The sequence below is a fragment of the Bufo bufo genome, chromosome 1, assembly GCF_905171765.1.
Source record: "Bufo bufo chromosome 1, aBufBuf1.1, whole genome shotgun sequence".
In the NCBI taxonomy this organism is placed as follows: domain Eukaryota; kingdom Metazoa; phylum Chordata; class Amphibia; order Anura; family Bufonidae; genus Bufo; species Bufo bufo.
The window spans coordinates 592,183,772-592,209,054 of NC_053389.1; the positions used below are offsets into that span (position 1 = coordinate 592,183,772).

The 25,283-nt window shown below is 45.9% G+C and overlaps 1 protein-coding gene across 2 annotated transcripts; it reads right to left on the reverse strand.

Moving 5' to 3' along the window:
- Positions 1 to 4,354: 4,354 nt before the first annotated feature.
- On the reverse strand, positions 4,355 to 23,819 carry SMKR1 (small lysine rich protein 1). 2 transcript variants are annotated; one of them, XM_040415749.1, is made up of 3 exons: positions 23,688 to 23,819; positions 6,977 to 7,033; positions 4,355 to 4,842 (listed from the first exon to the last, which is right to left on the reverse strand). In XM_040415749.1, exons 2-3 carry the CDS (start codon positions 6,977 to 6,979, stop codon positions 4,603 to 4,605), a joined length of 243 nt encoding a protein of 80 aa, XP_040271683.1. In that variant the 5' UTR covers positions 6,980 to 7,033; positions 23,688 to 23,819; the 3' UTR covers positions 4,355 to 4,602. The 2 variants fall into 2 exon arrangements, with proteins under 2 accessions (XP_040271683.1, XP_040271684.1); XM_040415750.1 differs by lacking the exon at positions 23,688 to 23,819 and adding an exon at positions 8,682 to 8,726.
- Positions 23,820 to 25,283: the final 1,464 nt, after the last annotated feature.

A 25,283-nucleotide genomic window follows, 5' to 3' on the forward strand; every position in this document is an offset into this window, starting at 1 on the left:
CAATCAGAATAACTCCCTGGATCAACGACCCCTCTCTAGTAGCTATAGCCTGTAATATTATTACGCTCCAGAAATACATCCAAGCCCCTCTTGAATTCCTTTATTGTACTCACCATCACCACCTCCTCAGGCAGAGAGCTCCATAGTCTCACTGCTCTTACCGTAAAGAATCCTCTTCTATGTTTGTGTACAAACCTTCTTTACTCCAGACGCAGAGGATGTCCCCTCGTCACAGTCACAGTCCTGAGGATAAATAGATGATGGGAGAGATCTCTGTACCGACCCCTGATATACAGTCAGGTCCATAAATATTGGGACATCGACACAATGCTAACATTTTTGGCTCTATACACCACCACAATGGATTAGAAATGAAACAAACAAGATGTGCTTTAACTGCAGACTAACAGCTTTAATTTGAGGGTATTTACATCCAAATCAGGTGAACGGTGTAGGAATTACAACAGTTTACATATGTGCCTCCCACTTGTTAAGGGACCAAAAGTAATGGGACAGAATAATAATCATAAATCAAACTTTCACTTTTTAAATACTTGGTCGCAAATCCTTTGCAGTCAATTACAGCCTGAAGTCTGGAACGCATAGACATCACCAGACGCTGGGTTTCATCCCTGGTGATGCTCTGCCAGGCCTCTACTGCAACTGTCTTCAGTTCCTGCTTGTTCTTGGGGCATTTTCCCTTCAGTTTTGTCTTCAGCAAGTGAAATGCATGCTCAATCGGATTCGGGTCAGGTGATTGATTTGGCCATTGCATAACATTCCACTTCTTTCCCTTAAAAAACTCTTTGGTTGCTTTTGCAGTATGCTTTGGGTCATTGTCCATCTGCACTGTGAAGCGCTGTCCAATGAGTTCTGAAGCATTTGGCTGAATATGAGCAGATAATATTGCCCGAAACACTTCAGAATTCATCCTGCTGCTTTTGTCAGCAGTCGCATCAATAAATACAAGAGAACCAGTTCCATTGGCAGCCATACATGCCCATGCCATGACACTACCATGCTTCACTGATGAGGTCGTATGCTTAGGATCATGAGCAGTTCCTTTCCTTCTCCATACTCTTCTCTTCCCATCACTCTGGTACAAGTTGATCTTGGTCTCATCTGTCCATATAATGTTGTTCCAGAACTGTGAAGGCTTTTTTAGATGTCGTTTGGCAAACTCTAATCTGGCCTTCCTGTTTTTGAGGCTCACCAATGGTTTACATCTTGTGGTGAACCCTCTGTATTCACTCTAGTGAAGTCTCCTCTTAATTGTTGACTTTGACACACATACGCCTACCTCCTGGAGAGTGTTCTTGATCTGGCCAACTGTTGTGTAGGGTGTTTTCTTCACCAGGGAAAGAATTCTTCGGTCATCCACCACAGTTGTTTTCCGTAGTCTTCCGGGTCTTTTGGTGTTGCTGAGCTGACCGGTGCATTCCTTCTTTTTAAGAATGTTCCAAACAGTTGTTTTGGCCACACCTAATGTTTTTGCCATCTCTCTGATGGGTTTATATTGTTTTTTCAGCCTAATGATGGCTTGCTTCACTGATAGTGACAGCTGTTTGGATTTTATCTCGAGAGTTGACAGCAACAGATTCCAAATGCAAATAGCACACTTGAAATGAACTCTGGACCTTTTATCTGCTCATCGATATTGTGATAATGAGGGAATAACACACACGGGCCATGGAACAGCTGAGAAGCCAATTGTCCCATTACTTTTGGTCCCTTAAGAAGTGGGAGGAACATATGCAAACTGTTGTAATTCCTACACCGTTCACCTGATTTGGATGTAAATACCCTCAAATTAAAGCTGACAGTCTACAGTTAAAGTAAAACTTGTTCATTTAATTTCAAATCCATTGTGGTGGTGTATAGAGCCAAAAATGTTAGAATTGTGTCGATGTCCCAATATTTATGGACCTGACTGTATTTATACATAGTTATTAGATCTCCCCTCAGTCGTCTTTTTTTCTAAAGTGAATAACCCTAATTTTGATAATCTTTCAGGGTACTGTAGTTGCCCCATTCCAGTTATTACTTTAGATGCCCTCCTCTGGACCCTCTCCAGCTCTGCTATGTCTGCCTTGTTTACAGGAGCCCAGAACTGTACACAGTACTCCATGTGTGGTCTGACTAGCGATTTGTAAAGTGGTAGGACTATGTTCTTATCACGGGCATCTATGCCCCTTTTGATGCAACCCATTATCTTATTGGCCTTGGCAGCAGCTGTGTGACACTGGTTTTTGCAGCTTAGTTTGCGGTTTATAAAAATTCCTAGATCCTTTACCATGTCAGTGTTACCGAGTGTTTTACCATTTAGTATGTACGGGTGACTTGCATTATTCCTTCCCATGTGCATAACCTTACATTTGTCAGTGTTAAACTTCATCTGCCATTTGTCTGCTCAAGCCTCCAATCTATCCAGATCCCTCTGTAGTAGTATACTGTCCTCTTCAGTGTTAATTACTTTAAACAGTTTAGTGTCATCTGCGAAAATTGATACTTTACTATGCAAGCCTTCTACAAGATCATTAATAAATATATTAAAGAGAATAGGGCCCAATACTGACCCCTGAGGTACTCCACTAGTGACAGTGACCCAATCTGAGTGTGTACCATTAATAGCCACCCTCTGTTTTCTATCACTGAGCCAGTTACTTACCCACATAGACATCTTCTCCCAGTCCGAGCATTCTCATTTTATATACTAACCTTTTATGTGGTACAGTGTCAAATGCTTTGGTGAAGTCCAGATATACAACATCAATTGATTCGCCGCTGTCAAGTCTAGAACTTACCTCGTCATAGAAAATGATTAAATTAGTTTGGCATGACCGATCCCTCATAAAGCCATGCTGATATGGCGTTATTTGCTTATTTCCGTTGAGATGCTCTAAGATAGCATCTCTCAGAAAACCTTCAAACAGTTTAACCACAACAGATGTTAAACTTACCGGCCTATAGTTTCCAGGCTCTGTTTTTGGACCCTTTTTGAATATTGGCACCACATTTGCCATGCGCCAATCCTGTGGGACATTCCCTGTCAGTATAGAGTCTGCAAATATCAGAAATAAGGGTCTGGCTATGACATTACTTAATTCCCTTAGGATACGGGGGTGTATGCCACCCGGTCCTGGCGATTTGTCTATTTTAATCTTTTTAAGTCGCTGTTGTACTTCTTCCTGGGTCAGACAGGACACTTTTAATGGGGAATTTATTTTTACATTCAGCATTTCATCTGACAGTTATTTTCCTCAGTGAATACATTGGAGAAAAAAATATTTAACAGCTTTGATTTCTCCTCGTCGCTCTCCTGCGACTCCCCCCTCATTACTCTTTAAAGCGCCGACACCTTCAGATTTATACTTTTTAACATTTATATAATTGAAGAACATTTTAGGGTTAGTTTTACGCTCTTTGGCAATTATTTTTCTCGGTCTCTAGTTTGGCCGCTTTTATTTGTTTTTTACATGTTCTATTTTTTCCTTATAGTTTTCAGTGCTTCCGTGCTACCCTCCTGTTTTAGTGATTTATATGTTTTCTTTTTATCATTTATTGCTTTCTTTACAGTTCTATTTATCCACATTGGTTTCTTTTTGTTCCTTAACCTTTTATTCCCATATGTTATGTACCTCTCACAATGAGATTTTAGGATGCTTTTAAAGATATCCCATTTTGTGGATGTATTTTTATTTTTGAGGACTTTGTCCCAGTTAGTTAGGCCTATGGCCTCTCTTAGTTGGCTAAATTTAGCTTTTTTGAAGTTTGGTATTTTTGTTCCTCCCTGTAGAAACGCTCTTTTGAATGATAATTGGAAGGTTATTACTTTATGGTCACTATTTCCCAGGTGTACCCCAACCTGCACATCTGTTGTTCTGTCAGGCCTATTGGTTAATACTAAGTCCAGTATGGCCATCCCTCTAGTCGGGTCCTGAGCCAGTTGGGAGAGGTAATTGTCTTTGGTTATTGCAAGTTTCGCTGAATGCACCCTGACACAATTCGCCACTCTCGTGTTTAAGGGGCCTAATAAAGTTATTTGCACTGGTGTTTCTAATGTCCACAGACTGAGCGAGTAGAAACTGGGACGAGCATTCGAGAATGAAAATCCAAAAGGGACAATAAAACAGAAAGTGCCATATTCACAGCTAGCTCCTGTTTGAGAGGATAAAAAGAATAGCAATATAATTGAAAAACCAAAATGTTCTACCGCTCTGCCATCTTTCCACATATAACTGATATGCTGTTGGCAAGATAAGTTGTTGTGGCGGCTCTACAATTTTTCTTATGACTTGGATGTGTGTACTCTGCCTTACAGCTTTATTATTACTTCATATATGGTAGGTTGTGTTTTATAGATTTTTATATACTCCCACAGAGATGCTAAGTCACACATTTACAGATATGCATATTACGTTGGCAACTCCTCACAATTTTAATGTTCTCACATAGATCCAGTTAAAAAAACTAAAAAAAAACTAACGTACAATGGTAATCCTACTAATAACTACCAATGTAAACTGGGCACAAATTCTATAAACAAAGGTTTTTCATATTTGGCACCAAACGCTCATGAGACGTTATTGTGATTGGTGAGAACTATTTCTTTTTCTTTCCTTTTCCCTTTTTTCCTTTCTTTTTTGGAGCTCCAGACCAGCCAAATCCTCGAAATTCCAGGCAGTCCACAGCATTATGGGAAATGTAGTAAGCATTCAGCATGGCGGCTGGACTAAGGATGTCCACCTCAGGTTTAGGTTCTTTACTTTTCTTTGATTTCTTTGACTTCTTTCCTTTTCTGTGGGACTTTGCTGAGCTCTTAGATTTGGCACTTTTCGTTGGCTGAAACAAATATAATTACAATGTATAAAAAATATGGTTAATATAATGTATTACAGCGTTTAAAGGGGTTCTCCAGAAAAGATTTATAATGGCCCCAGGCTACCTGTCCTAGAATGTGAGCAGGGCTGGTTGCCTCCACTTGCAGAGCTTCCTAGGGGTGAGGGGATGGGCCTCACTACACATTACGCTCTGGCTTTTGCATATACTACACATTAGTGAACATTCCTGTCAGGCTACTCAGTCATAATGGCATATCATAGGCAGGATCACATCATTACCATCTGTTGTAGAGCAGTGTAGTGAGGCCTGCACCATCACCCCCTAGGCATCTCTGCAAGTGGTTGTAATTGTTCCCAGTGATGGCCAGTTCGCATTGTTCGCCAGCGAACACATGTGGGCTGCCATCTTTTCTCACATGTCCGGCGATGCACAGGTAAGCCCTTACCTGTGCCGCGAGCTGGTCTGAAATCAAATGCGGTCACCGGGAGCAGGCAGTTCAAAAAACAGCCGCCGGGGGCCTTCACTGGGCTGTTCTCGGAACTGCCTGCTCCCGGTGACCGCATTTCATTTAAGACCGGCTCGAGGCACAGGTAAGGGCTTACCTGTGCATCGCCGGACTTGTGAGAAAAGATGGCAGCCCGCATGTGTTCGCTGGTGAACAATGCGAACTGGCCATCACTGATTGTTCCTGCTCACATACTAGAAAAGGTTACTGACAGTCATTTTAAACCATAGCTATCGGAGAACCCCTTTAAGCAATTCACAAGACAGATGTATTCATACTGTATAATGTCTCTTAATACACACTTAATAAAGGTTTTGAAGAATTTATTCATATAAGTAACTTGCTAATGTACTGTCTTAAAGGTGTTATCCGACACTAACAAATGCTCCTCCATATGCTGGGCCCCTGGGAGGCGGGGACGAGCCTCCCTAGTGTCACCAGCGTTACTAAGGAGGCTCATCCCCATCTCTGCCTGCTTTTGGCTGCTCTCCCCCAACACCGGATGTTCTCATCCGCGCACAGGGAGAAGCAGCAGCGGCTGTGCGGGGACCAGGAACGGGGAGCCAGGTAAGTAGAATCAGTGTGAGGGGCCCGGGTATATGGGGGGGGGGCTTTTGTGAGTGTCGGATAACCCCTTTAACAAATCCTGTGCAAGTCAGTACGTCACTAACCCATCCAGTGCTGTTACTAACATTAAAGGGAACCTGTCATCATGGTCTGGGCAGCATTAACCCTATAATTCTACCCTTGTATATGTATAGCTCTATAGCCATTGAGCGGTGTTGTGACATGACCCCTGGATGTGACTTTGCTTAGGATGAGGAATTTTATCAAATCAGAAAAATAGTTATTGGATTCATTTCACTAGGGGCATTTTAAAGTGCACAAATAGGTAGAAATGCTTAGTATATGGTTGGATGAGGTTTTTTTTAATTACTGTTATTCATACTCGCATTGTAATCTTACCTGACATAAAGTCAGGTGTTGATATAGTGCTGCGTTCCCTTCTAATTATCCCCCACACAGTGGGTCTACTGCAGGGATGCTCAACCTGCCGACCTCCAACTGTTGCAAAACTACAATTCCCAGCATGTCCTAATGGCTGTCCAGACATGTTGGGAGTTTTGCAACAGCTGGAGGGCGCAGGTTGGGCATCCGTGCTCTACTGGATGCACAGGGAACTACAACCAGCCCCATTCACTTGAACTAGAAGCACCGTTAGAAGGGAGTGGAGAGCAGTGTCCTTATCATTCTCAGGTCCCAGAAGTCAGACCCTCACTGACCATAAGTGATGGCACATCCTAGTGAAAAGATAAAAGACATTATCCGGCTAGAAGAGATGTTCTGTCGGGTTGTTTTAGACTTCACTGAAATGCTACACTCGCAAATCACTCAGGAAAATGTATTTTTGCTGAGCATATCAAGAAGTTTGGTCTGGTCTCCATACTGACGTACTTAACGGTTTTGGCCTTTTGATGACAGTGCATTGGCAGTGAACGTTTTTTGTCTATTGTTAACCGTACCCTGTGCATTATGCTGTGTTATAGGTGTTATACAGTTGGGGCTGGTGATTTCAGCTGTACAGAAAACTATAGGAAGTTTAGTAAATAAGAAGAAACAACTTATTACCATTCTTGTCAGCCTAAAGCACCTTGACCAATAGCTATATTTCCATAATATCACATCCTATGAAAAAGACAAAAGAAAATTATAAAACGAATGCAGAAAAAAAACATAAGCGTAAAACTAATGCAAGACACAAGTAATTCTATAATAAACTGATATGAGCAACTACACATATATACAATTATCAAAAAATCTGTGGCACAGAGAAAAAAAACAAAAACCAAAACACAAGAGTTCAGCATTAGGCCCCTTTCACATGAGCGAGTTTTCCGCACGGTTGCGATGCGTGAGGTGAACGCACAGCACCCGCACTGAATCCTGACCCATTCACTTCAAAGGGTCTGTGTACATGAGCGTTTTTTTTTACGCATCAGTTCTGCGTTGGGTGAGAATCGCAGCATGTTCTATAGGCCTCATGCACACGACAGTTGTTTTTCTCGGCCTCCGTTCCGTTTTTTTTTGGCGGATAGGATGGGGACCCATTAATTTCAATGGGTCAGCAAAAAATGCTGATAGTAATCCATTTGTGTTCCGCGTCCGTTGTCCGGGTTTCCCTTCAGCAAAAAAATAGTGCATGTCCTACTTTTCCACATTTGCGGACAAAGATAGGCATTTATACAAGGGATCTGTGGAAAAAAAAAACGGATCCTCAAAAAAAAAAACGGATGCCCGCATCGTTTTTTTTTTTTGCGGACGTAAAAAACAACTGTCGTGTGCATGAGGCCATATTCTGTGTTTTTTTTAGTAGTAGGCACAGCAGTTTAGGTTACTTTCACACTTGCGTTCGGGGTTTCGCTTGTGAGTTCCGTTTGAAGGCTCTCACAAGCGGCCCCGAACGCATCCGTACAGCCCCAATACATTCTGAGTGGATGCAGATCCGCTCAGAATGCCTCAGTCTGGCTCCGCTTGGCCTCCGTTCCGCTCAGCAGGCGGACACCCGAACGTAGCTTGCAGCGTTCGGGTGTCCGCCTGGCCGTGCGGAGCCAAACGGATCCGTCCAGACTTCCAATGCAAGTCAATGGGGACGGATCCGTTTGAAGTTGACACAATATGGTGCATTGACTTTCAATGCAAAGTCTGGACGGATCCGTCTGACTAACTTTCACACTTAGATTTTTTTCTGAAATATAATGCAGACGGATCCGTTCTGAACGGATACCATCGTTTGCATTATAGGAACGCAAGTGTGAAAGTAGCCTTAGAGGCAGTGACACAATAGCACAGTTCACACAGGGATTTGCCTGTTTTCTTTATTCTCATCCACAAACAAAATATAAGACCTTCACATTCAGGCAAAAAATACAAGATAAATTCTCTGCTCGGCTGAGCACTAACTAAACATAAAATCACCCTTTCTATACAGCGGCCTACTACCAGCCACACGACACAATTCAAATAAACTCAGTGTCCTTTTTGTTGTTTGAGCAGACTTCAGCAGCAATGGTGAAAGCCAGTCAGTTCAACCAGTCCCCCACCCAGACATGCTCATAGTGCAAACCTTTATAGCCCAGAAATGAGCTGAGCTCCATCACCTGGCTGAGAGCTCTATATGAAACCTGTTCTGGACAGGAAGGGAATGAGGAGCCCCGCTACCAACCTGCATCCTCATTCCATTAAAATCCAGGCCCGACAACACCATTTACCAAAGTCCTCAGCAAACTATGCTTTGCTAAGGCAGACCATATTTCCTGGATTTCTGATATCTCACCCAGCTTTCCTAGTTGAGATAGCCACCTCCTGTAGCCTAGTACATGGTATATGAAAGAAACCTAGATGAAATATAACGATTCTCTACTACTTTTCCAGTCACTGTCTCACATAACCCTCCCCCTTTGTTCGAACCTGTGGGGGCCGAACACTTTTACTCACCAAACAGTGTGTTCTGGATAGGGCATCGGCATTCCCTTGCAGTTTGCCTGACCTGTGCTCAACCCAAAATTTTAAGTTTTGTAAAGTCAGAAACCACCTTGTGACTCTCGCGTTTCTCTCCTTGGCCTGCCTCATCCATGTAAGGGGGGAATGATCTGTCACCTACCTGAACTGTCGACCCAACAAGTAATATCTTAGGGTCTCTAGAGCCCATTTAATTACCAGACATTCCCGTTCGATAATACTATAATTTTTCTCTATGGGAGTAAGGTTTTCTACTCGGGTATGTAACGGGGTGTTCTTCTCCTCCAACCTCCTGTGACAGGACTGCCCCTAAACCGACATCAGAGGCGTCAATCTGTACAGTAAACACTTTTTGAATCTGGGGTCATTAACACTGGTTGTCTACAAAGGGCAGACTTTAACTCCTGAAATGCACTCTTATCTTCTGTGCTCCATTTTACCATGGCCGACTTACTTCCCTTGGTGAGGTCTGTCAAGGGTACTGCTACACTAGCAAAGTTTGGGATAAACCTACGGTAATACCCCACAATTCCCAAAAAGGCTCTCACTTGTTTTTTGGTTATGGGCCGGGGCCGATCTTGGATGGCTTCTACCTTATTCACCTTGAGGTTTTATTAGGCTGCGTTCACACGAGCGTGTCCGCATTAGTCCGGATGCGTCCCGGTGTGTTGCGGCAAACCCGCGCGAGTAGGAATGCAATTGCAGTCAGTTTTGACTGCGATTGCGTTCCGATGTTCAGTTTTTATCGCGCGGGTGCAATGTGTTTTGCACGCGCGTGATAAAAAAACGACTGTGGTACCCAGACCCGAACTTCTTCACTGAAGTTCAGGTTTGGGTTCGGTGTTGTGTAGATGTTATTATTTTCCCTTATAACATGGTTATATGGGGAAAATAATAGCATTCTGAATACAGAATGGCTTAGTAGGTGATCAATTGAGGGTTAAAAAATAAAAAAAATTAACTCACCTTGTCCTCTTGTTCGCGTAGTTCTCCCGGTCTTTAGTTCTTTAAAAAGATGAACTAGGGCTAAAGGACCTTTGGTGAACGTCAGATCACATGCTCCAATCACATGGTACATAACCGCGGTGATGGACCCTGTGATTGGAGCATGTGATCTGACGTCACCAAAGGTCCTTTAGCCCATAGTTCATCTTTTAAAGAACTAAAGGACCGGGAGAACTACGCGAACAAGAGGACAAGGTGAGTTAATTTTTTTTATTTTTTAACCCTCAATTGATCACCTACTAAGCATTCTGTATTCAGAATGCTATTATTTTCCCTTATAACCATGTTATAAGGGAAAATAATACAGTGTATAGACAGTCACCTAGCAACCGTTGCGAGAAAATCGCACCGCATCCGCACTTGCTTGCGGATGCATGCGATTTTCACGCAACCCCATTCACTTCTATGGGGCCTGCGTTGCGTGAAAAACGCAGAAATATAGAGCATGCTGCGATTTTCACGCAACGCATAAGTGATGCGTGAAAATCATCGCTCATCTGAACAGCCCCATTGAAATGAATGGGTCCAGATTCAGTGCGGGTGCAATGCGTTCACCTACCGCATTGCACCCGCGCGGAAATCTCGCCCGTGTGAACGCAGCCTTACACCTCTCCCAATTATATACCCTAGATAACGTGCTTCCTCAAGACCTAAAGCACACTTCTTAGGGTTTGCTGTTAACCAGGCTGCCCGGAGGGAATCCAACACCGCCTGCACTTTTGGTAAATTACTTTCCCAGTCATCACTAAAAATGATGATATCTAGATAAGCTGAAGAATATCTACGATGGGGTTTAAAGGGTTTCTGTCACCCCACTAAAGTGATATTTTTTTTTTGGGCTAGTTAAATTAGTTATATAGCGATATATTAAAATATAATAGTGTTCCTTACTTTGATCCAGCAGTTTAGTCAAAAAACGAAGTTTTATCATATGCAAATTCAGTCTCTACCAGCAAGTAGGGCGGCTACTTGCTGGTAGCTGCTGCAGAAATCCGCCCCCTCATCTTGTTGATTGACAGGGCCAGCCGGGATCTCCTCCTCCGGCCAGCCCTGTCGGCATTTCAAAAATTGCGCGACCGGCGTTGAATCTGCGCAGCCGCGCTCTGAGATGAGGAGGCGCGTCTCCTCAGAGCTCCCTCAGTGCGCCTGCGCCGTGACGACTTCTATTTCGATGATGTCATCGGCGCAGGCGCACTGAGGGAGCTCTGAGGAGACGCGCCTCCTCATCTCGAGCGCCTGCGCAGATTCAACGCGGGTCGCGCAATTTTTGAAATGCCGACAGGGCTGGCCGGAGGAGGAGATCCCGGCTGGCCCTGTCAATCAACAAGAGGAGGGGCGGATTTCTGCAGCAGCTACCAGCAAGTAGACGCCCTACTTGCTGTAGAGACCGGAATTTGCATATGATAAAACTTCGTTTTTTGACTAAACTGCTGGATCAAAGTAAGGAACACTATTATATTTTAATATATCGCTATATAACTAATTTAACTAGCCCCAAAAAAAAAAATCACTTTAGTGGGGTGACAGAAGCCCTTTAAGGATGACATCCATTAAACCTTTGGAAGGTTGCTGGAACCCCCATGTAAACCGAAGGGCATGGTGACATACTGAAAAAGGGCCTTCTGGAACGACAAAAGCAGTCGTTCTTTAGCACTGTCAGTAAGGGGCACTTGCCAGTACCACGTTGGTTAGGTCAAGAGTAGAGAAATACCTTGCATGGCCAAGTCTCTCAATTAATTCATCCACTCTCGGCATTGGGTATGCGTCAAACTTTGACACTTCATTTAATTTTCGGAAATCATTACAGAATCTCACTGTACCATCTGGCTTTGGGATTAGGACTATGGGATTGGACCACTCACTTTGCGACTCTTCAATCACCCCAAGTTCTAACATCTTTTTTACTTCTTCTACTGCTTGTCTCCGAGCTTCAGGTACCCTATATATGCTTTCAAGTGAACTCGTACCTGCGGCTCCAGTGAACTATGTCATGTTTGATAACTGAAATGCTCCCAGGCAACTCTGAGAACACATCAGTGTTTCTTGAGACAAATTATTTTGCCTCCTGCATTTGAAACTTGGACAAGGACTCTGACATATGCACACCTACAATATTATTACAAGGGTTGTTTACCTTATTTGCCCACAACTCTGGGGCAACATTGCCAGGGGAACTCATTGCTGACAGAGTCTCTCTGTCCTTCCAAGGTTTGAGCAAATTTATATGATACAACTGTTCAGGCTTTCCTTTACCAGGCCTTGTAAACTTTATAATTTACCTCTCCCACTTTTTCTATTACCTCATATGGCCCTTGCCCACTTAGCCAGGAATTTAACTTTCTACAGTGGGCACTAGCACCAACACTCGGTCACCGGGGTTAAAGGTTCTAACTTAGCTGACCGGTTGTAGACACAACTTTGTGCCTCTTGAGCCTGCTCTAAGTGTTCTTTGACGATTGCATGACAGCAGCTATTCTGTCTTGCATGAGAGCAATATGCTCTATTACCACTTCGGTAAGGGGTGGGGTTCCTGTTCCCAAGTCTCCTTAGCAATGTCAAGGAGACCACGTGGGGTGTCTGCCATATAAGAGCTCAAATGGGGAGGAAACCTGTTGAGGACTGCGGTACTTCATCGAACTGCAAACATCAAATAAGGTAATAAATAATCCCAGTCCTTTCCATCCTTGCTAACCACTTTTTTTTAACATGCCCTTCAGTGTCTTGTTAAATCTTTCAACTAGGCCATCAGTTTGAGGGTGATACACAGAAGTACGCAGGTGTTTAATCTTCAAGAGCTTACACATTTCTTTAGTGACCTTGGACATGAAAGGAGTCCCTGATCAGTAAGAATCTCCTTTGGTATGCCTGTGCGAAGAAAACATGTAAAAAGCTCTTTGGCAATAAGCTTTAGCAGAGGTGTTTCGTAAAGGCATTGCCTCAGGATAACGTGTGGCGTAATCTAACACTACAAGTATATGTTGATGTCCCCGTGCAGATTTTACAACAGGGCCTACCAAATCCATGGCCACCCTTTCAAATGGTACTTCTATAATGGGCAAGGGTACCAAGAACTTCTAAAACGTGACACAGGAGAGGTTAGTTGACACTCTGGTCAGGATTCACAAAACCTCTGTACCTCAGAAAAAATCCCTGGCCAAAAATACTGCTAGAGGATGCGTGCTCTGGTCTTTTCAGACCCCAGGTAGCCTCCCAGCAGATGCGTGTGTGCAGATCCAATACCAGTCTGCGATACGGTTGAGGCACCACCAGTTGCTCAACAAATAACCCCACATATTTTATCTACCGGGTATAATAGATCCTGGTTAACAGCTATATGGGGAGATGACAGTTTGATTGGCACTATTTTTGGGGTGCATATGACTATTTGATCGCTGGCTAGTACACTTTTTGTGATGTAAGGTGACAAAAAAATAGTTATTTAGCACATTTTTAATTTTTTGCGGTGTTCATCTGAGGGGTTAGGTCATGTGATATTTTTATAGAGCCGGTCGATACGGACGCCAGGGGGCTGGATCTCACAGGCACGTCACAGGAAGGCAGGGCGATGCCTTCCATGCCATCGGGTTCCCCCTACAGCCGCATGGGGACCCGATGGCACCGCCGCCAGCCGCCGCAACCGCAGGTAAAAGCCGCAAACCACAGGTCTGAATTGACCGGCGGTTTGCGGCGATCGCCGACACGGGGGGGTCACGGGACCCCCCCCGCGCATTTAGCCAAGGTACCTGCTCAATGATTTGAGCAGGCACCGGGTTCCGATCACCGCCCGCCCACACCCGTTCCGACCACACCCTTTCCTGCCACCCCCAATACTATACTGCAGAAACAGTCCCCCTGGAAATACTACTACCACACAGATAGTGCCCCCTTCAACAACTATTGGCACACAGTGCTCCAAAAAATAACTGCGCCCAGACACTAATAGTATAAAGATAATGTCCCCCAAAAATAATTGTGCTAAGCTGATACTGTGCCAGGGTGCCCCCCCCAAAGTAACAGTCCTCCCCAAAATCCCACCAATAGAAAAAATTCTCTGCCAGAGCACACTTAGTAGAAATAATGCCCCTATAGTGCCCTAGTAATCATGTTCCTCATAGCCCCCTAGTAGTAGTAAAGCTCCCCATAAATACCCCCTAGTAGTACTAATTCTCCCTACAATATGACAGTACATGAAATACCCCCGCTTAGTGCCCTCAGTTGAGCTAATAAATAATAAAATACCCCTATATCGTGCCCCGTAAATGCCCTCATAGTGCTCCTCTCCACCTTCCCCATAGTGTCCCCCATAATATGCCAGTAAAAAAAATGCCCCTTCTTAGTGCCCCCAGCAGATGCCCCTATAGTGCTCCTCTCCCCCACAATGTTGCCAGTAAAAAATGCCCCTTCTTAGTGCCACCATATGCCCCAATAGTGCTCCACTCCCCCATAGTGCCCCAATAATACCCCCATAGTGCCGCTCTCCCCTATAGTGCCTCTTATAATGTGCCAGTAAAAAATGCCCCCTTAGTGCCACCAAATGCCCATAGTGCCCCCCATAATGTGCCAATACAAAAGGCCCCTTTAGAGCCCCCACTTCCCCATAGTGCCCACAAATAATGCCATAATGCCCTATAGTGCCGCCAGATGCCCCATAGTGCCGCTCTCCCCTATAGTGCCCCCATAATGTGCCAATAAAAAAAAAAAAGCCCCAGTACTCCTTTCCCTCATGGTGCCCCCCCCCCCATAATGTGCCAGTAAGAAATGCCCCCTTAGTGCCACCAGATGCCATAATGCCCTCCATAATGTGCCAATAAAAAAAGGGCCCTTTAGAGCCCCCACTTCCCTCAAATAATGCCCCTATAGTGCCACCAGATGCCCCATAATGTGGCAATAAAAAAAATCCCCTTTAGAGCCCCCAGATGCACCCATAGTGCTTCTCTCCCCCAGAGTGCCACCCCCAAAAAATGGGATTGTAAGAAATGCCAGCTCCCCCCCCCAAAAAAAACAACACACTAATACTTACCTTCATCAGCAGTGATGCGATGCAGGCCTCTTCCGGCCTGTGTCCCCGCTGTGTGCTGCCCGGCTCAGGCGCGATGATAATGACGTTATCGCGCCACCTGAGCTGGCCTCTTATAGGCCGCAGGCATTAGTGCTTGCGGCCTATCACAAGAACAGGGAAGGGAGACGCCTCTCCCTCCCCTGCCCTGCCGCAGCACAGCCATCTGTATCGCTGTCCTGAGGACGGCGATACAAATTAATATGGAGATGAACGCTTCCACAATAGAAGCGCTCATCTCCTACTGTCCCCCCACCGCCAACTAGAAGCAGGGCTGCGCCAGCTGTGGTGATTGGCGGTGCGGCCCTGAGGGATTAAAAAAAATAAAAAAATATTCACTGGTTGTTCCAGGGAGGGGGGGGGGGGGGGTTGGGTACCCAGACCCGCTGGACCACCCCTGTTGGTGCGCCACTGGGAAAATGTGTTATGGTCTGATAAAACTAAGGTTGAACTTTTTGGCCATAATTCCAAAAGATATGTTTGGCGCAAAAACAACATTGCACATCACCAAAAGAACACCATACCCACAGTGAAGCATGGTGGTGGCAGCATCATGCCAAGGGACTGTTTTTCTTCAGCTGGAACTGGGGCCTTAGTTAAGCTAGAGGGAATTATGAACAGTTCCAAATACCAGTCAATATTGGCACAAAACCTTCAGGCTTCTGCTAGAAAGCTGAACATGAAGAGGAACTTCATCTTTCAGCATGACAACGGCCCAAAGCATACATGCAAATCAACAAAGGAATGGCTTCACCAGAAGAAGATGAAAGTTTTGGAATGGCCCAGCCAGAGCCCAGACCTGAATCCGAGTGAAAATCTGTGGGGTGATCTGAAGAGGGCTGTGCACAGGAGATGCCCTCGCAATCTGACAGATCTGGAGTGTTTTTGCAAAGAAGACTGGGCAAATCTTGCCAAGTCAAAATGTGCCATGCTGATAGACTGATACCCAAAAAGACTGAGTGCTGTAATAAAATCAAAAGGTGCTTCAGCAAAGTATTAGTTTAAGGGTGTGCACACTTATGCAACCATAGTATTTTTATTTTTTTATTTTTTCTTCCCTCTACCTAAAAGATTTCAGTTTGTTTTTCAGTTGAGTTGTACAGTTTATAGGTCACATTAAAGGTGGAAAAAGTTCTGAAATTATTTATCTTTGTCTAATTTTTTTTACAGCACAGAAACCTGACATTTTAACAGGGGTGTGTAGACTTTTTATATTTACTGTGTATATATATGAGAGAAAGAGATACAACAAGGATCGCATCTGTATTTTGTAGATCAACTATTTGTGGATCGCAAAGTGGATACGGTCATGTGCATGGGGGAATAGGGTACATATGACTGTGTGATCACTTTTTATTGTTATTTTCTTTCTTTTGGGGGGCATGATGTGCGCTCGAGACTGCCTGAGTGTGCACACGCAACCTCCAAGCATTGTGGGTTGAAATGGGGCTAGGATCATGTGCCCAACGTAAGAAGTGCCTGCTATAGAATTACACCAGGAGTGCAGCGATCATACAATAAGAATAAAAATATTCATAGAAACATAGAATGTGTCGGCAGATAAGAACCATTTGGCCCATCTAGTCTGCCCAATATACTGAATACTATGGATAGCCCCTGGCCCTATCTTATATGAAGGATGGCCTTATGCCTATCCCATGCATGCTTAAACCCCTTCACTGTATTTGCAGCTGCCACTTCTGCAGGAAGGCTATTCCATGCATCCACTACTCTCTCAGTAAAGTAATACTTCCTGATATTACTTTTAAACCTTTGCCCCTCTAATTTAAAACGATGTCCTCTTGTAGCAGTTTTTCTTCTTTTAAATATTCTCTCCTCTTTTACCGAGTTGATTCCCTTTATGTATTTAAAAGTTTCTATCATTTCCCCTCTGTCTCGTCTTTCTTCCAAGCTATACATGTTAAGGTCCTTTAACCTTTCCTGGTAAGTTTTATCCTGCAATCCATGTACTAGTTTAGTAGCTCTTCTCTGAACTCTCTCCAAAGTATCAATATCCTTCTGGAGATATGGTCTCCAGTACTGAGCACAATACTCCAAATGAGGTCTCACTAGTGCTCTGTAGAGCGGCATGAGCACCTCCCTCTTTCTACTGGTAATGCCTCTCCCTATACACCTAAGCATTCTGCTAGCATTTCCTGCTGCTCTATGACATTGTCTGGCTACCTTTAAGTCTTCTGAAATAATGATCCCTAAATCCCTTTCCTCAGATACTGAGGTTAGGACTGTATCACTGATTGTATATTCTGCTCTTTGGTTTTTATGCCCTAGGTGCATTATCTTGCACTTATCATGGTCATCCTACTCTTGTTAGACTCGCAACTGTGCCGATATAAAAAATATAACCGGATAACCCCTTTAAATCGACGTAGTTCCAAGCTGCTGCAGATTTCAGAACTCTTATGCCAGAAAACGGGAGTTAGGGCTCTTTCACACTTGCGTTCTTGTCTTCCGGCATAGAGTTCCGTCGTCGGGGCTCTATGCCGGAAGAATCCTGATCAGTTTTATCCTAATGCATTCTGAATGGAGAGAAATCCGTTCAGGATGCATCAGGATGTCTTCAGTTCCGGAACGGAACGTTTTTTGGCCGGAGAAAATACCACAGCATGCTGCTTTTTTCTCCCGCCAAAAATCCTGAAGACTTGCCGCAAGGCCGGATCCGGAATTAATGCCCATTGAAAGGCCTTAAGCTAAACGTCGTTTCGGCGCATTACCGGATCCGACGTTTAGCTTTTTCTGAATGGTTACCATGGCTGCCAAGACGCTAATGTCCTGGCAGCCATGGTAAAGTGTAGCGGGGAGCGGGGGAGCAGTATACTTACCGTCCGTGCGGCTCCCGGGGCGCTTCAGAGTGACGTCAGGGCGCCCCAAGCGCATGGATCACGTGATCGCATGGACACGTCATCCATGCGCATGGGGCACTCTGAAGCGCCCCGGGGAGCCGCATGGACTGTAAGTATACCGCTCCTCGCTCCTACTATGGCAAGCAGGACTTTACTAGCGTCCTGGCTGCCATAGTAACACTGAAAGCATTTTGAAGCCGTCTTCAAATGCTTTCAGTACACTTGCGTTTTTCCGGATCCGGGGTGTAATTCCGGCAAGTGGAGTACACGCCGGATCCGGACAACGCAAGTGTGAAAGAGGCCTAAAAGATAATTTCTCCAAGATCATTGGCCCAGCCTTCCCTCCCCAAGCCCCCTTTTCAGGAAAATGGCACGGACCTAGATCAGTGATGGTGAACCTTTTAGAAACAGAGTGCCCAAACCCAAAACCCACATATTTATCACAAAGTGCCAACACGGCAATTTACCCTGAATACTACAGTCCAATATAGTATATCTTCCATGTACTTTATCATTTAGCTATAATAGCCTGCCTACATTCAGTGCGCTGCCTGTGATGTTCATAGTGCGCCCTGCGCTGATAAATGGCAGGAACAGTCTAAGGCAAGGGATGTAAGCGCCAGGGATGCACCCGTGCCATAGTTTCACCACCACTGCCCTAGATTCTGGAGCAATGGTGTTTAGGGTCCATTCACACGTCCGCAATTTCCTTCCGTTGTGGACCCATTCATTTCTATGGGGCCGCACAATGTGCTGCCCGGACACGGAATTGAGGACCCGCACTTCCGGGTCCGCAATTCCGTTCTCGAAAAAAATAGAACATGTCCTATTCTTGTCCGCAATTGCAGACAAGAATAGGCATATTCTATTAGTGCCAGGCAATGTGCGGTCCGCAAAATGCGGAACGCACATTGCCGCTGTCCCTGTTTTGCGGATTCGCAAAACACGTTACGGACGTCTGAATGGAGCCTAAAAAAGTTGCAAATACCCCAAAAACTGGTGCAGGGTGAATAATCAATTCCCCCAAAGTTAGTGGAGGAGGACATGCTGGCTAGGGAATCCATAGGAAACACTGCTGAGCTCCCGGCTGGTGGCTGGCACACGCTGATACCTCCATACAGGCAGGGCCGGATTAACGTAGGGGCGGATGGAGCTGCAGCTCCAGGCCCCTGCATGAAAATAGGCCCAGCAGCCCGCATACAGGGCCGGACTGGCACGGCCCGTTAGGCCGGTAGCCTTGACTGCTGCACGGCCGGCCGTGCCGACAGCTCCTTGACTGGTGCAGTATTACACAGAGGGACTGACAGAGAGAGAGGAGCCCATCCCCCGGCCCCGCCCCCAACAGCAGGCTCCAGCACGGACATTGCCCGGAGCCTGACTCCTCCCACACATGTGACTGATCACATGATCATGACATCACGGAAGGTCCTTCAGCCTGCTAGCTGCTGCTTGTGCAGAGCTGTCATCCGGCTGTTCAGGGCTGTGTATCAGGTAGGACTCGGAGGCTGAGTACAGAGTACAGTCATAGCACACATCCCCTATAACAGTGCATCATCCATAGGTCCCCCATAACAGTGCCAACCACAGATCCCCATAACAATGCCATCCACAGTTTCCCATAACAGTGCCAACCACAGATCCTCCATAACAGTGCCATCCACAGATCCCCATAACAATGCCATCCACAGATCCCCCATAACAGTGCCAACCACAGATCCTCCATAACAGTGCCATCCACAGATCCCCATAACAATGCCATCCACAGATCCCCATAACAGTGCCATCCACAGATCCTCCATAACAGTGCCATCCACAGATCCCCATAACAGCGCCATCCACAGATCCCCATGACAGTGCCATCCACAGATCCTCCATAACAGTGCCATCCACAGATCCCCCATAACAGTGCCATCCACAGATCCTCCATAACAGTGCCATCCAAAGATCCCCCATAACAGTGCCATCCACAGATCCCCATGACAGTGCCATCCACAGATCCTCCATAACAGTGCCATCCACAGATCCCCCATAACAGTGCCATCCACAGATCCTCCATAACAGTGCCATCCACAGATCCCCCATAACAATGCCATCCACAGATCCCCATAACAGTGCCATCCACAGATCCCCATAACAGTGCCATCCACAGATCCTCCATAACAGTGCCATCCACAGATCCCCATAACAGTGCCATCCACAGATCCTGTATAACAGTGCCACCGAGACTCCTTCATAACAGTGCCATCCGCAGATCCCCCATAACAGTGCAGGGTGTGGAATTTAAAACAAAAACTACTGTCGAAGATGACTAAAGCGTGGGGCTCGATCTACCTGTTTCCTCATGACAACCTACTTGTCCTGATACAAAAATAATTATAATCAAAACCCCATTATTTCAATGCACCGCCACGCTTTCTTATGCAGGGATGGGTGGCTGGCTTGCGTTCCAGCCTTTGTGGTGTGAAATGACTAAGTTTAGGCCTCGTTCACACCAGATGATTCTGTCCAGAATGCCTACATCGTGGCCGGCTCACTATGTTGTGGGGCAGGAGGGGGCGTGACAATCCATTGAAGTGAATGGCACCGTAGCCACAGGCGCAGGCGATCGGATGCACGGGATCGCAAGGCACAATTATGCCTGAGGTCCGGTCACAAGGCTGCTTGCAGCATTTGGTTTGGACTGGGCCGCAGACATAATGTGCCTTGCGATCCTGTGCAGCCAATCGCATTGCAGCCGTTGGGCATGGTTATGGTGCCAATCACTTCAACAGACCACTACGCCCCCTCCTGCCTCACAATATAGTTAGCCGGCCGCAATGCGGTGCAGGGCATTCTGGACAGAATCAGGCCGGAACGCACTGCCTGGTGTGAACGAGGCCTTAATGTGATCACAGCAATTAGTTTAGTGCACACTCTTGCTAATCTTAGCACATTACTACCCGTACCTCTAGGTGGTTTAGGCAAACTAGCTGCTGATGTGGCATGGAAAGGACCCCCCTCACCTTCCCAGTTTGACAACACATGCAGAAAGGGGGTCCTCTGAGGGGTGCTGGCAGAGGTGAAAGTTCTATCAATGCTCCTGGCTCTGTAACGGCTCTGTCACTGCTCCTCCCCCAGAACCTTTCATTGCTCCACCCCCCCAGCTCTGTAATTTCTTCTTCCCCACGCTGTCACTACACCACGCCCCCCCCCTTCCCACTCTGTCACCGCGGCTGCATCACTGCTCTTAGAGATGGGAAGTTCGGATCTTTTTCATGAATCAGATCTTCGGTTCACTTGCTGAGGCTACTTTCACACTAGCGTTCGGAGCGGGTCCGTCTGATGTTTCATCAGACGGATCCGCTCCTATAATGCAGACGTTTGCATCCGTTCACAAAAATTTCTAAGTCTGAAAGTAGCCTGAGCGGATCCGTTCAGACTTTACATTGAAAGTCAATGGGGAACGGATCCGCTGGAAGATTGAGCCATATGGTGTCATCTTCAAGCGGATCCGTCCCCATTGACTTACATTGTAAGTCTGGACGGATCCGCTCGCCTCCGCACGGCCAGGCAGACACCCGAACGCTGCAAGCAGCGTTCAGGTGTCCGCTCACTGAGCGGAGCGGAGGCTGAGCGCTGGCAGACTGATGCATTCTGAGCGGATCCGCCTCCACTGAGAATGCATTAGGGCTGGACAGCTGCGTTCAGGACCGCTTGTGAGCCCCTTCAAACGGATCTCACGAGCGGAGCTCCGAACGCAGGTGGGAAAGTAGCCTGAGTCGGCTCTCAAGTGAACCGAAGGTCAGGAGGGACTGGCTCCTGGCAAACACAGCTCTGCTGCAGTGAATGCAGTGGAGCAGACTGTGATGTAGTGGCTATAGTTATTGCAGGGACTCAGATAATTGTCTGAGAGTTTATTAGTTAAAAGAATGGTGTCACTGAGTCCCTACCAGGCTTCCTGCTCTGCTACACTGCTGCATGCACCCTGTACACACACAGCTCTGCTACATGCTATACTAGCTCTGCTACATGCTCCCCCCCCCCCCCCCATGGGGGTTCTACAAAAGAGCTATTGTGGGGCAAAATTCATATTCGTGTTTTAAAATGAATGCTTTCGCCTTTTATAAACAAGTAAATAATGACACAATGCTGTGGGGCTGGTGTGCAACTTTTTCCAGGGCTGGTTTTATCCCCAGTCCGGCCCTGTCCGCATAGGCCAACCGGAGCTAGGCCCGCATAGGCCGCCTCGCTGAGGTTGCCTGGCGGCCGCCCCGCAACCCTTTAGTAGGACCGAACCGTGCTGACTGTCAGATGATGACAGGGCCGGCGCGCAAGGAGAAATCTCCCAGGCCGGCCCTTTACAGAACTCACCAGGACAGTGACAGCTGACAGATCAGCTCAGGTGACAGGTCAGCTGTGCATGCCCCGCTGCGTCGTCACGTCAGACTCCTCCCCTGGGGCCTAGGCCATGCCGTAAAGTGAAAGACCGTGACGGCTGCTGCGCGCGGGAAGTTCAAAATTCTTCCTGCGTGGAGTCAGGGGTGCTGCCAGCGGTGAGTCGCGTTCAGCAACCTTCAGTGTACTGCCCAGAAAACAACTCGTAGGCGGTAAGTAAATCAGCATTGGCTCACCTATTATACTGTATACTGTATAATTTATACATGTCATTCAGGAGCATGGAAAAGCTGGGTGATGATTTTTTTCACCTACCTTTTCCATGCTCCTGAATTGCATATCTGCTTATAGGCATATATATCTTTATAATAGCTGAGCCTGATCTATTATAAACAGATATGCCATTCAGGAGCATGGAAAAGCTAAGGAGAAATAGTCACCTAGCTCTTCAATGCTCCTGGGTGGTATATCTGCTTATAATAGATCAGGTATTATAAACAGATATGCCTATAGGCAGATTTGCCACTCAGGAGCATGGAAAAGCTAGGTGACTATTTTTCACCTAGCTTTTCCATGCTCCTGAATTGCATATCTGCTTATAGGCATATATATCTTTATAATAGCTGAGTCTGATCTATTATAAACAGATCTGCCATTCAGGAGCATGGAAAAGCTAAGTGAGAAATAGTCACCTAGCTCTTCAATGCTCCTGAGTCGTATATCTGCTTATAATAGATCAGCTATTATAAACAGATATGCCTATAGGCAGATTTGCCATTCAGGAGCATAGCATGGAAAGGTAAGGTGAGAAATTGTCACCTAGCTTTTCCATGCTCCTGAATGGCATATCTGCTTAGAATAGCTTGGCTATTATAAACATGTATGCATATAAGCAGATATGCCATTCAGGAGTATGGAAAAGCTAGGTGACTATTTCTTGCCTACCTATCTTTTCCAAGCTCCTCAATGGCATATCTGCTTATAATAGATTAGCTTTTATAAACACATATGCCATTCAGGAGCATGGAAAAGCTAGACGTGAATAGCTTTTCATGCTCCTGAATGACATATCCAGCAGCACTAGTTAACTCCTTGGGGGGTGGCTATACATAATACAGCCATCTATATAGATGGCTGTATATTTAAACTGTGGCCAGAGATGTACACTTAGGCTAAGTTCACACAGCAGATTTTTCACACGCAAACCCGTGCGTAAATCTGCTTCAAAATTACGCATGAACTTTAGTCCAATAGACTTGAATGGGATTACGCAGACCCGTTCACACTTCAAACTTTATGCATGCGTATTTTCACATGTGTAATTTTGCGTAAATTCACACTTTATTTGTGCTATAAAAAGTTGCTCTGCGTTGCGTTTTCATTTTCTATAAAAAGGCCCATTAAAATCTTCTGCACCAGGCCCACGATGCTCTTAATCCGGCCCTGCATACAGGGCAAACGGCTGTTAGATGATGGGGTTTTTACGGCCGGTACCATGTACATTGTTACAGGACGGGCTGCTCACCAGGCGGCGCTGTCCCCGGGGCTCCGCGTCTCCGGTGATTGCACGATCCTTCCTCCAAGCTGTGTCCTACGGCTGTTGCCTTAGCTACCAAGCTGTCTCAGCGTGGAATGGTTGTCATGGTGACGAGCGACCCCGCCCACATAACGTGCCTCAGTACCTGGATACAGCGGTCACGTGCTTCAGTGAGAGCAGTCCGTGGGCGGAGACTTTAATTCGGTTCGCAATGTCGGCCCGTTTATGAAGCACACATTAGGAATACACATGTTCTATATTATATACGTCGGGTTAGACCGCAGCAGTAATGGCACATAACCGTTACATACTGTGACCACAACCCTATCATAAGGCCCAGCCACAGAATACGTTCACACAAAACAGGTCCATACCTTTGAATGCATGTGCATGGTTTCCTGTAAGTGTCTGCGCCATGTGAATATACCCTTAGGCTAGGTTCACATCGCCAAGCTTGTCTGTTGCGGTCTAGTAAAAGAAATGGAAGCGCCAGTGCTGCATACCTGGACCCTTGGACTATAAGGCCCCTTGCAGACGAGCGTGTCCGGATTAGGTCAGGATGTGTTGCGTCTGCGATCAGGGAAAATCGTGCGAGTAGATACGCAATCGCAGTCAGTTTTGATTGCGTTCAGTTTTTATTGCGCGGGTGCAATGCGTTTTGCACGCGCGTTATTCAAAAAAACGACTGTGGTACCCAGACACGGACTTCTTCACTGAAGTTCGGGTTTGGGATTGGTCTTCTGTATATTTTATTATTTTCCATTATAACATGGTTATAGGGGAGAATAATAGCATTCTTTAATTCAGAATGCTTAGTAGAAGGTAAATTGTGGGGTTAAAAAATAAATAAATATGCAACTCACCTCATCCACTTGATCGCACAGCCAGGCTTGTCTTCTTTCTCCTTGCAGGACCTGGCTGGAAAAGGACCTTCAGTGACATCAGCGCAAGTCCTGCTGAATGAAGCTTCTCATCCCCATCATCTCTTAGCAAACATGCGTGAAAATCGCACCACATCCGCTTGCGATTTTCACGCATTCCCCATTCATTTCTATGGGGCCCGCGTTGCGTGAAAAACGCAGAATTATAGAACATGCTGAGATTTTCACGCAACGCACAAGTGATGCATGAAAATCACTGCTCATGTGCACAGCCCCATAGAAATGAATGGGTCCGGATTCAGTGCGGGTGCAATGCGTTTACCTCACGCATCGCATCCGCGCGGAATTCTCGCCCGTGTGAAAGGGGCCTAAGGGGTCTGATGGGTTTCCATTAATCTGCTGGAATTTTCAATGGGGGCTCCTGCTGAAACCTCCACCACAGACACCAATGTGGCCTAAGGTGACAGGGAAGCACTTCTTTAGTGACGTGTTTTCTTTCAACGTATTTTCTTTCCGTGTCCATTTAGTTTTTTTTGTGGACTGTATGCAGAACCATTTATTTCAACGGGTCCGCAAAAAAACGGACGTTACTCCGTGTGCATTCCATTTCCGTATGTCTGTTCCGCTAAAGAATAGAACATGTCCTATTATTGTCTGCATTACGGACAAGGATAGGACTGTTCTATTAGGGGCCAGCTGTTCC